Below are 12909 nucleotides of genomic sequence, written 5' to 3' on the forward strand. Positions count from 1 at the left end.
GAGCCCAAGCTCCACAACAAGAGAAGCCACCACAATGGGAAACCCACGCACCACAACGAAGAGTAGCCCCCGCTCACTGCAACTAGAGAACTCAGCAATGAAGACCCAATGCAGCCAAAAGAAAATAAATAAATTTTTTAAAAAGGAGAGATAAATTGAAGAATAATTTGCTTGCAATAAAGTGCATAAATCCTAAATATTGAGCTCAATGAATTTATATATTTCTATAACTACCATACAAATCAAAATATAAAACATTTACAGAAAAAAAAATTACTGGGGGAGCTTGTACAAAATGCAAATTCCTGGTCCTCTCTCAGAGCTTCTGATCCTATACATGTAGATGGGACCCTGGATTCTTCATTTTAAACAATTTCCCCCAGAGATTGTCACAAAGATCCCTTGGGCCACCTTTGGAAAAACGCCGTTACAGAATGTGTCTTTCTTAGGCAGGTGGGCAGAGAAAGCACCACAAACCAGGACCACCCACCCCAGAACTCAGCTCTAACAAGATTAAAGATGAGTTGTTTACATGGGAACCTATGGGGACCTAGAAACAGCTTTGCTGCATAGATTTTTTTTTTTTTTTTCTTTTTTGGCCTCAATGCTTTTGGGATCTTAGTTTCCAGACCAGGGATGGAAGCCAGGCCCTCAGCCATGAAAGCACAGAGTCCTAGCCATTGGACCACCAGGGAATTCCTGCTACATAGATTCTTAATAGTGGCATTTTACCTGTGAACGAATAACAAAGTTTTTCCAAGTTACAATACCAACAGGGGTTCAGGGCCAATTTGGAAAGAATGGTTTTATCTGGAAGGAATTACTCGTATTTTCAGATATCTGGAATGTGCACTTGAGAGGTTTCTTACCTAAAGGGACTCTGGCAGGCACAGCTCTGCGGTCGATCCAGAAGGACACCCAGGACAGCATGACCATCAGGGTGGCAGGAAAGTAGGTTTGCAGCAAGAAGAAGAAGATGTGGCGACGCAACGTGAAGTTAATGTAGAGACGGTTGTACCAGCCTGGGGGACACAGGAAGAAAGAGAACACACAGCAGAGCCACTCAGCTCCTTCATAGGACAAACTATTCAGAGAATCATAAATGCCTTAGACACTTCCCTGGAAACTTACCCTACCTTTACAAAGGGGAAGTGAGAAAACCATGGAACAGAGTGATTATACGATAACTCATACCGCATGGGTGAGTCCTTCTCAAGGAATTTTGGCCCTCATTCTGTATGTAAAGGGAACCAGGCCATTGAAGACTCTTGTTACTCAAACTACAGCACAGGGCCCGGCAGTACCACCATCACTTGGTTGCTTGTTGGAAATGCAGACTCTCGGGCCCCACCCCAGATCCTACTGACTCAGAACCTCCTTTTAACACTCCTCCCCACGTGATTCCTATACACGTTAAAGCTTGAGATGTATGGATTTAACAACGCCCGTTGGATTTCTTATGGGGGAAAATATGTTTGAAGTTAAAATACCAAGCTTACTACAACAATGCATTCAGGCTATGCTTTAGCTCCACCCTGTTGTTCTTTACAAGGAAAACTTACAGGGAGGAGTTGAAAGGAACAGGAGAATGGTGGAAGGAGAGGAAAAGGCAGGATAAATTTGACATGATGAGGTCTTAAAATAAAATGGGGACTTTCAACATTAACTAGAAAACTTGGCATCCAGGACAATTTTAGTGCAATGGTTATAATTATAACAGCTCCAAAAAGTGACTGTGGAGGTGCTTACAGACTGCCTGTGTCCTTCTCAAATTGGTGTGTTGAAACCTAATCCTCTATGTGATGGTATTTGGAGGTGGGGCCTTTGGGAGGTGATTACATCATGAATGGGATTGGTGCCCTTATAACATGTGTCTCGGAGATCTCCCTCGCCTCTTCCCCCACGTGAGGACACAGTGAGTCTCTGAACTAGGGAGCGGGCTCTCATCAGACACTGAATCTGCCGAGACCTTGATTTTGGACTTCCCAGCCTCCAGAACTGTGCGAAATAAATTTCTGTTGTTTGGAAGCTACCCAGTCTATGGCACTTTGTTATGGCAGCCTGAAATGGACTCATGCAAGGAGGAAGGTCAACATGCTAAGAGTCAAAGGAATGGGGGATCCCCCAAAGGACCAAGACTGGTGGGTGATGTATGCAAAAGATAAGAGATGCGGGATCGCCACATGCTGGAAGGGAGCAGTGCCCTGTTACAGATCAGAGAGACTCAAACGGTGGCACTTCTCTGTGTCGTCAACCATGCGATGTTTTAGCAACAGAAACTGCATAAAGATTAGAGCAAAATCAGCCTGAAAGGTAATTGGTCAAGAAAGAGGCAAGGGTTGGAGAGAGTGAAGCTCAGCTGCAACCTCAGCTGCCAAGAGGAAGACCACAGCGCCTGCCCTCTGGAAACGTCGGTGCGGGGGAGGGTTGGCAAGCTTGCCCAGGCCTTTGGTTCAGAAAGCAACAACACTGCCCACAGAGAATGACCAATGACCAGTAGTTCCTGCACCGTGGCTCACAAGAGGGTCATAAGAGGGCCCGTGCAAGCAGTATGGTAGGGGGTATTGGTTAAGAGAGAAGTACTCAAAGGGGCTGAAGCCAAGAGAACGTGAATGGAAAACAATAAACCTGCAATTGGACTATTTATTGCCCATAAGAGAGGGCGCTCTGGGAGTTATATCAGGGTGAGATTCCCGCTGCTAAACTGGCGATGCCGTCGTCTCAAATAGACCTCCCCACGGGGCTTATGTTGGAGCCCTTACCAGCATCTTCTAGGTTATCACTTCTGATGCTTCGGAGGTATCAAAAAATCACCCTCACCTAATGCTCACCACCCTCTAGACCTGATCTAGAAGTCCAGATCCTTGGTTTCAAATCCAAATGGCACAGGCTCTGCTCACTTGACAACAAATTCACAGGCTTCCTGAGATGGAGGATGCCCCGCCCCTCTCTTAGCCCCGTCCCCTATTAGCCCCGTCCCCTATTAGCCCCGCCCCCACCTGTGCTGCTGTAGAAGGCCAGTTTGGTGGTGGTGTGGAACTCCTGGATGAGGAACTGGGAGAGTGAGATCCGCTCATCTGTCTTTAAAGAGTCATTGCCTTTCTTCCAGTACAGCATGAGGTCGTCTTCCGTGTAAGCATCTGAAAAGACAGAGACAGCGTCAGACGCCAGCAAAGACGACGACGACGAGCCTGTCTGTGAGGCTCTGCGGGGATTGGGATAAGATCGTCTGAATAAACAAACCGCAGTCTAAATGAAGCAAAAGTAAATCCAAAAAGACAAATCTAATTCTCCTCAGCCTTCCAAGTCATCAGGGCAAAGCCCTCAGGTCTAAATGATTATCATTGCTGCAAAAGTGCTCACCGCTCAATTCAGCCTTAAACCAGATGAAATCGCTATATTTGTAGACCAGAAACTACAATTTGCTCTTTAAAGAAATGTTTTTTGCAGGTTAAAGAGCGGCAACATTTCATATGGTTCAGCTTTCTAAACCATGGGTGATTTAGACCTTTCTTCTTTCAAAGGGTGACGATGCATTATCGATGGCAAATACCTTCAAACACTCTCTCAGGTAATACGGGCTGCATTCTAGCAAGAAAGGACCCATAAAGAGATGCGGCAGAGCAAGTCCCTTCCCTGCAGGCTTCCGGTTGCTCCAGCTCAGGGTAAAATCAAAGCGATTGCCCTGAGGATTGCTTCCCCTCTGGGGCTACGCTTCCCCATCCTGACCGCTTAGCTGAGCACACACCACCTACCCCAGCCAGGCAGACCTACCCGCTGCCTCGGCAGAACTGGGATAAAACCCTCAGGGCTTGCCGGTCCAGTCTGCTCGTGCGTAAACTGTTCTTTCTGGGGCTCCCCGAGGCTCTATTTTATTCCTCTTTTATTCTGCCTCTAACCTTTGACCTGTGTGACGGCTGCTTTCACGTGTCCCCTTGGCCAGGTTATAGTAAGAACCCAGTGATTCCATCCGACACTAATCCAGGTGCTGCTGGGAAGATGCTTTGTAGCTGTGACACCTACAACCAGTTCATGTGAAGTAAAGGCGATGATCCGGATTAATCTGGATGGGCCTGATCCAATCAGTTGAAAGGCCTTAAGAGCAGACCTGACGTTTCCCGGAGGAAAAAGACATTTCACCTGTGGGCAACAGGGCGGGCTCCTGGCTAGTCCTGGATGCTGCCGCAGCCTTGCTCTTCCTGGGGCTGGTGTTTAACTTTCCAGGGCGCGCACGCGCGCGCATGTGTGTGTGTGTGTGTGTGTGTGTGTGTGTGTAAGTTTCCCGAGGTCCCTTAGTTGTACCTGAGCATCTCAACCACCACCTGCACTCACAACGGCTGTCCCCTGGGGCAATTGCTGCCAAACTTGTTTTTGCCAGGAAATTCTTTCCTCAGTGGAAATCTTATTCAGAAGAGCCATAAAGCAGATCCAAAAGGAACTTTCTGGTGGGCTGCATGTGTGAGTGCTGGGCTGCGGGGCTTGAAAGGAGACCCACATTTGCTGAGCTCTCTGCTCCCCCTCCCCGAGCTCTTGCCCCGGCGAACTGGGAAACGTCCAGGTTCCACAGCACCAACGTTCAAAGCCATTGCCATGGGCATTAAAAGGGTCAGTTATGGGAATAGAAGGTTTTAGTCCCAAATTTGTTCCCGATTTTCAAACTTACCCAAGACTTGGTTTCTATCTAAAAAGTCATTTTAAAAGCATAGTCACAGACTAGGAACACACCCTGCTCCTGCCCCTGAGGGTCAGAGGTGTTTAGAGTAACTTCAGATGTGTGTGTGGATACCTGGGCACAAGCCTACTCACAGCTCTCAATTTCGAGCGAGCACGTTTGTGTGTCCAGGGGAAACCGGCTGAAGTCCATGTTGCACATGGCGGTCACTGTAACCCTAGAAACAAAAAGACAAAATCCAAGTGTGCAGAGGCTGCAAAGTACAAGTGCAAAATGATAAAACAAGCAGAAAGCCCTCTGCTTCCTCCCAGTACAACTGCCTCCTTCTTGTAATTCATAAGCAGTGTGCCAGGGTTTAGAGAACCAAGCATTTCATGTGGGATACCCACATTGGAATACTCCTGGGTGTTTATGTTTAACCCCAGGGCCAGTGTGGGGAAAACAATGACGGCACTAAACTCCCATCACATGCAAGCATTGTAGTGAAGCAATGGTCTCATTCGATAAAACAATGTGAGGGCTTCCCTGGTGGCTCAGTGGTTGAGAGTCCGCCTGCCAATGCAGGGGGCACGGGTTCGTGCCCCGGTCCGGGAAGATCCCACATGCCGCGGAGCAGCTGGGCCCGTGAGCCATGGCCGCTGAGCCTTCCTGTCCGGAGCCTGTGCTCTGCAACGGGAGAGGCCACGGCAGTGAGAGACCCGCCTACCGCAAACAAACAAACAAACAAACAAAAAAGTGAAATCACAACTCATCTGATATGGTTTCTTAAACCATAGGAGTATATATTGCTCTCCTGTTTCAGATCATTCAAATTCTTCTTTTATTGATTTTATTGATATTCAATATTTGTGTCCAATGTCTTAGAAATAATATTCATGAAGGGCTTATGCCAGCTGCCAAATTTGGCACTTTTTTCTTTTTACAATGTTGATATTTCTATATTGATAATAACATCTACTAGTGGATGCAGGTGTTTTTAATGGGTAATTCCATGGAGATCACAGTAATGGAAAACCACTGGAAGATCTTATGGTATCAACATGCAAGCACTTGTTGGCATCTAATGGTTTTGTTTCAGAGTTTACACAGGAAAGTAAGATTCTGCATCAGAGAAGAAGCAAATGCAGATTGTCAGTCATGGAAGAAAGATCTCCCACCCAGTGTGGAATCCCATGGCAGGTTATGATTAACAGTCATTGGCTAGTGACCATTTTTCCTTCAACCACAGAAAATTGGTTATGTATAAGTTGTAAAAATTATCTGGATAATTCACAGCCAAAAAGGAAAAAAAATTCACTTGTAAATGGAAATTTCAAGGGAAAGAGCTTTCTTGAAGAAATTAATTATCCATATATTCACCTTATTTTCCTCGTTCCATTTGAGTGTTGTAATGGTTGTGTTCTGGGAGGGTTTCCGTACTGTTAACAGCTGGGTCATCTTATCTCCCCTAGAAATACTGATATACAGGATGTTTTGCGGGGGGGTTGTCAGGCTGGCCCCTGACTTGGACACCCAGTGCGTAGCCAGCCTCCCATTTCTCTGGGCACATCACCAGATAACCACAGCTGATAGCATCACCAGCAAGAAAGAAACTAGGAACTAAGCTTAGAGACACTTGTGGCACACTTTGGGGACATGAAATATCAAATGCAGGCAGTTTTTGCTGTGAACAAAAGGATTAAACAGCTCTTCTCTCTGTATCAGTAGGTACAGGAACAGATGTTTTTAGAACCACAGACATCATCAGACTGGTTCTTGGCACCCTGACTTGCTGCTTTTCCACTTGTAGCCCACACACTGAACAAGCACAGTGTGTGGTGTGATCTCACCCGTGTTTATTATTATGCTTCCCCCAAGTCCCTTTGAATTGTTCCGGGGGGAGGATGGTCCCTTGTCTTGGATGAAAACTTGCCAGGTCCTGTGATTTTCCTGCTTACTCTCACGTGACAGTCAAAACCCTCAGAAGTAACAAAACACATCTCACTTCCGAAATGAAAAGAATTTCGGTCCGAGATATTAATCAACACTTCAAATTTCATTCACATTGAGACTTCTGCGCCCCCCCCCGTCCCCAGCTAAGGTAGAGCTGGCATTTGAGTGGTCACTGTCTGCCCATCTCTGGTCCTCTCTTACCTACGTGGGCGGAAGTGAGGGCGGGGGGAGGGCAGGACAGTTCTCTGCTGAGGGTGGCTTCAAGCCCTCTGGGCCTGCTACACAGTTGAAGAGGAGACTTTCTTTCCTGTGTCCTTCATTCCCACCACTGGACACCTGCATCCTTCAGCCGCATCTCCCATACCAGCTCTTGGCTCACCCACTGTCCATCCCGCACACACTGAACTACTCCTGACACCCCTGGGAGTGCAGACCAAGCCCACCTGGCTCTGCCCCTAGGTGGTTACATAGCTCTTCTCTCGCCCACTAACTGCAGTGTCCCCCAACTGTAGGCACACATGCTCCAAGCTCTCCAAGTGGTCCCCGTGGTCCCACTGCAGGAGTGCCCCCAGCTCTCCCCCAAAACATCTCCTCCTCCCACAATCACTGACTCTCATATCTTGAAGCTGACTGGGAATTCAAGAGCCATGGAATTGGTTTTTCAAGCTACCTAGTGTTTTGGTCTAGTCCTCTGAATCCCTGGTGTTATTAGATCGTGTTATTTTGTTGGTGGTTGTTGAGCAGAAGATGTCTTGGCAGCGGCCTCAAATGTGAGGACCCCTGGGAGAATCAACCCAACATGGCTTGGGTAAGGGGTTGCATACCCTTGAGCCACCTGGGTACTCCTGTGAGAGGAGGTATTTCAGGCGCTGCAGAGGAATACCCCATAACCCTGCTCTGAGTCTGGTGTCTAACTGCTTAGATTCCAAGCCAGCATGAGTAATGAAAGATTATCATAAATATTTCTTTGGGAGATGGGGGTGGAAATTCAGCTTCGACACCGCCATCTCTGATTCTAAAGATACACTGCATCCACGCAGACACCCCCTATGTAGACACTGGTGTGTGGATTCAGCTTTACCAAAACCAAATCTGTAAAACTGAAATGCACCATCAGTACAGCACAGAAGGAGTAAATCTCAGCCAATAGCTGAGTCGCTTCTCTGTGAAGGCCTGCAGCTCATCTGCACACTCCTTCCCAGGGGGAGGCGGGCACCACAAGTTTCTAAAGTGGGCGTACAGGGAAAGCCCCACTGCATGCCTGTACTTAAGGAAAGCTTCCCCAGCTCAGTGCTTGATGAGCAATTAAACATTTCTAAGGCTACTGCACAGCACAGGGAATAGAGCCAATATTTTCTAATAACTGTAAATGGAGGATAGACTATCAAAATATTGAATCACTATGTTGTACACCTGAAACTAATGTAATATTGTAAATCAGCTATACTTTAATAAATAAATAAAAGAAACATTTCTAAGGTATCTAATCTTGTGAGAAGAGAAGATTTTATTCTTTATGTTTCCTAAGTGATGCTCAAAATACCATTTAAAATCATCAAGTGGCCCGGGGTCCCCAAAGTTTCTCAAGGAGAACACCAGGGAGAAGGGACAAAAAACAAGCCTGAGCTGGCCAGGCAAGGTAAACAAATTTTCTTCTAAACCAAAATTCCAAATCGGAAATTGGGAATCGGAGGAGTTGAAGGAGGCAGGTCTTTGAGAAGAATACGTTAGCTACTTCTCTGACCCCTATTAGAGAAATAAAACTTTCATTAAACGTTTGAAATTGAACTTGAATAGGGCATAAATCATAAGCATCAGCCTGAGAAATTTCCCCAAGTGTATTTGCAAGACGAAATAATTCTTTAAAATGTTTACTCTGGGACTTCCCTAGTGGCACAGTGGTTAAGAATCCACCTGCCAATGCAGGGGACACGGGTTCGCGCCCTGGTCCGGGAAGATCCCACATGCCACGGAGCAACTAAGCCCGTGCGCTACGATTACTGAGCCTGCGTGCTACAACTACTGAGCCCAACGAAGAGCAGCCCCCCTTCGCCATAGCTAGAGAGAGCCCATGCACAGCAACGAAGACCCAACACAGCCAAAGATAGATAGATAGATAGATAGATAGATAGATAGATAGATAGATAGATAGATAGATAGATAGATAAATGTTTACTCATGTGTAGAGTTAGGTTTTCTTGATGTTGAAAAGTCGGCAGCTCCTGGAAAGTTAGAAGCTAAGCTGTTCAAAGCCGAAAAGCAGAATTCCCTGGCGGTCCATGGTTAGGACTCCGCTTCGACTGCAGGGGGCACCGGTTCCATCCCTGCTCGGGAACTAAAAATCCCACAAGACACACGGCGTGGCCCCCCCAAAAAAGGTAAAAAGCAAAACTGCTGTGGTGGGACCAGTGATGTTCCTGGTTGACAAAAGTTCTCCCTTCCTCGCAGCTTCGGGAGTAAGAGGCCTCCGAGGGAAAGAGGCCCAGAAGGAGGCCAGGAAGGGCTCACCTGAGGCTGTAGAGCACTTTGCCGTCGGGCTGGACCCGCAGCATCACGTTGTCCGTGGTGGTGTCGTGGATGAAGGAGCGCTTGGAGTGCACGAAAAACATGTCGGGGACCCAGATCTTCTTCACCAGCCGGCCGTCAAACGTCATGCTGAGGTTCTTAGTGCTCGGGAAGGACAGCCTCTCGTCTTTCCAGTAGTGCCGCAGGTAGAGGGTCATCGTGAAGTCCTGGGGGCCGAGGGCAGAGAGGGAGACCCCCCCCCACTGAACAGCTGGGTGATGGCAGGACGCCCTGTACCCCAGGCTGGGGCGGGAACTGAGCCCGGGAAGGCCTTGCTTCTAGTCCCTGGGGTTTGCTGACGCAGGAGGCTCTCGAACCCTGCTTGGGGCGGGGGGACTCGGCAAGAGGCTCTACAGAGGGGGGAGCCTGAGCCCCACTCCATCCTCTGACACTCGCCTCCGCTGGGCGAAGGGTGCTACCGCCGGCAATGAGACCCTCACCGCTGCCTGAGGGCTCCCAGCCCATGCACAGGGCCAGCCCCAAATGCCAGACAGTTCAAGCCTCTGGAAGCAGCCCTCAGGCAGGGAGTGGAGTTGGGGGAAGGGTTGGGAGTTGGATAAGTAGATACGATAAGATGATAAGATGGGGCTTCCCCGGTGGCGCAGTGGTTGAGAGTCCGCCTGCCGATGCAGGGGACACGGGTTCGTGCCCCGGTCCGGGAAGATCCCACGTGCCGCGGAGCGGCTGGGCCCGTGAGCCATGGCCGCTGAGCCTGCGCGTCCGGAGCACAGAGAGGCCCCAACAGTGAGAGGCCCGCGTACCGCAAAAAAAAAAAAAAAAAGATGATAAGATGGATAAGCTCCCGGGCCCTCAGCTGGGACAACGCTGAGGTGAGCTCTGTGCTGACTCGGAGTACCTCCGAGGGACCGAGCCTCACACAGACCTGGTTGGATGGCACGACCCTTTCTGCTTCCTTCCCCTCCCCTGTCCCCAGCCTCTTCTTGTGTTTCCTGGGATCGCCAGCAATAACCTGCTTGTGCTGGAATGCTTGTCTCAGGTCTGCTTCTCGGGGAACCCAAACTAAGATAAGGCCCTAAAAAGTCCTGTAAGTCAAGGAGTTGTGGAATGTTCTATTTTTTATCTAAGCCCACTAAAAAGGAAAAACAAAGGAAACTTTTGCTTTTTCTGCATTTTCACAGCCAGACACAGAATCCACAGCAGTAGCATATATCTGGCTCCTTGGACCCTGCTGTTTATGTTGGAGAGCCTTTGCCCGGAGAACAATCCCAGTGGCAAGACCCTGGACAATGCGGCACGGAAGATCATGTTTGTCATCTGGTTCTGTTTCATACCAACTGGGTAGCTTTGAGCAAGTGTCTCAACCTCCCTGAACTTCTGTAAAATGAGTGTGGGAATTCCCACCACCTGGGGAGTTATGCGCCCGGTGAATTCTGGTGTGTGGAGCTCCTGGCCCAGCGTAGGCCCGGTGGGAATCTCCCTGTCTGCAGCTCTGGTTAGAGAAGCACTTACCATGTCGACCTCTGAGATGCTGTCCAGGCTCTCCACCTGCACATCCACGCCAACAGGAATGGCCGGGCCTGGGGACAGGGCACGGCAAGAGCATTTATTCTTTTCACTTGAACTTTGACTGTGAATGAGACAGGCGTAAGGGAGCATTTCCCCTGGAACCTCCGTGTCTTGTCAGATTTGAAGGTTTGGTGTCCCACATGCCAGGATAAGCAGAGATAAAAGGGTGGAGTCATGGGCTGGCTCCCTGGAATATTCCAACTAAGGTGAAAAACAATGGTTTTGGTCTGAATCACCCAGGTGATTCTGAAACAATTAGATTAATATAAAGCATCTGTCTTTGGTTACACATGCTCATCTAAGGGGAAGATGAAGACCTAGATCAAAGTCAGGTCCCATCTAAGGAGCTACTCCTCAGCAGGAGGTCACACATTTTATTGTTTTTATATTTACCTCCTGGTTTTGTACCCTCTTTCATCTTGGAAGCCAATGTCTCTGGCCATAACGAAGGCATTGCTTGGTAAATCAGTACACAAAGTCATATTCAAAACATTAGCCAAGCCCACAGATCTGCATCTTTGCTACATGATGGAGTAGCTTCCACGGGGGACGTGATACACTGGGATGGATATGAAAACATTAGATTTGGGGGGGGGGGCGCTGTTTCTAGGCCATAAACACAATATTCATAAAGAGAAAGAAAGTATTATAAGGGAAGTAAATTGTTGCCTCTTTTCCTCCCTGCTTTTAGGCGTGTAGGGCAGACATGGAACACACTTAGATCATCACAGAGTAAAAAGGTGGGTTTGGATCCAACAGCAGCTGATTATGGACTGGACAGAGACTCCCTTCTAGAACCTGTTTATTCTTTAGGCAAAGGTGACTGGAAGAAACAAAAGGCATGAGAATGATTTCTGAAATAAATATTTTTTTTTTTCCAGGGAAAAAAACCAGAAGGATGAAAACCCTATTTCACACTAAGAAAGCTGAAATCTGTCAGCTGCAGGCTAAGCTTCAGAGGGCTCTGGCATCCCTCAGCACTAAATCATTATTTTTCTCTAACTATCTTCATTTAATTAAACCCAGCAGACCACACTCTGCCCTTGGATATGGACCCAGAGTTCTGTCTGCCAGCTTCCAGACGAGAAGAAATTTAGTCCAAGATCGTTCTTTCTGAGCATTTTCAGGAGGCAGCTTTGGGCTGCAGCTGCCCTGTCTTCCCGTTGCCGTCCTCACAGCCAGCTGCTGGGCTCCCCGATGCTGAGCCGTCCTTGTCAGCGGTGGCCCGAGGACAGCTCGGCTGGGCTGGCCTGGCCACCGACCAGCAGCCGCCTCCCAAGAATGCGTTCAGCAGAGCCCAGGGCAGGCCGGCCAGGGGAGGTACTCAGATGATGCCGGGGGCTCAGAGGCCTTGTCCACCAAGCACAACCAAGGCAGACTTGAATGCAGGGAGCAACGCTGAGCGGACCCTTGGCTTGATTTCTGCCCACAGACGGGCAGAAGGACCTGTAGAAAGAAGCCAAGCCCCCAGAGTGCGTGTTTCATACCTCCAAAGCCAGGCCTCATGCTGAAATCGTGGTCATCTATCCTCAGGAGCTGTTCTGACTTTGTCAGTGGCGATTTGGTAATATCAGGGCTGCGCTTAAGAACTGGGCTGCAGAGGGGGAGAAAACAGGTTGATCACATAACCTAATTAAGCCAGATAAAACCCATTTGCATTCAGACTCGATCTTGACACGTTTGATGGGATGTGTTATTTCTTCTTTAAAGCTGCTGGAAATCCTCTCTTCCTTTCTCCAGCTTTCTGGATAAACGAACTGACCCAGAAGGTCCAAGACAGGGGTTTAGGAGTATGAATGAGGAGCTTTAAGAATACCAACATCCAGGCCCCATCTTAGAGGTGCTGATTTGGGTGGTCTGGGAATGGGGCCTGGACACTGGTGTTTTTAAAAGCTTCCCAGATGATTTCAATGTGTAACCAAGGCTGAGAACTGCTGGTCCTGGGCTTACTAATAAGTCTAACTCACCCAAATCTCCTCGGCCATTTTGGGCAGGTTGGGGCTGGAGGCAAGAGGTGGCGGGTGTGGGCTGAGCCCAGCTCCCTTGGCCTCTGCTGGCCCATCCTGTGGAGGGAGCATGGACTTGCCCTTGCGTCAAATGCCAATCATCCTGGCTTCCTGGGAGGCAGTTTCTTGTGCTTCTGCTTCTGAATCGCATCTAGGGCCATTTTAATTTATTTCCACTTTTTCTAAATAGGCATTATATTTGCAGGG

The 12909-nt window shown here is 48.5% G+C and overlaps 1 protein-coding gene across 3 annotated transcripts in view; it reads right to left on the reverse strand.

Moving 5' to 3' along the window:
- GABRR1 (gamma-aminobutyric acid type A receptor subunit rho1) overlaps nucleotides 1-12909 on the reverse strand; it is a 31928-nt gene that overhangs the window by 3451 nt on the left and 15568 nt on the right. For all 3 annotated transcript variants that reach the window (XM_059083254.1, XM_059083252.1, XM_059083253.1), the window contains 6 exons: nucleotides 12184-12290; nucleotides 10640-10707; nucleotides 9113-9336; nucleotides 4807-4889; nucleotides 3000-3140; nucleotides 870-1022 (listed from right to left, as the gene is read on the reverse strand). In XM_059083254.1, coding sequence (XP_058939237.1) covers nucleotides 870-1022; nucleotides 3000-3140; nucleotides 4807-4889; nucleotides 9113-9336; nucleotides 10640-10707; nucleotides 12184-12290 — 776 coding nt within the window. The remainder of the gene's footprint in view (nucleotides 1-869; nucleotides 1023-2999; nucleotides 3141-4806; nucleotides 4890-9112; nucleotides 9337-10639; nucleotides 10708-12183; nucleotides 12291-12909) is intronic.

The sequence above is a fragment of the Kogia breviceps genome, chromosome 13, assembly GCF_026419965.1.
Source record: "Kogia breviceps isolate mKogBre1 chromosome 13, mKogBre1 haplotype 1, whole genome shotgun sequence".
Classification (NCBI taxonomy): Eukaryota; Metazoa; Chordata; class Mammalia; order Artiodactyla; family Physeteridae; genus Kogia; species Kogia breviceps.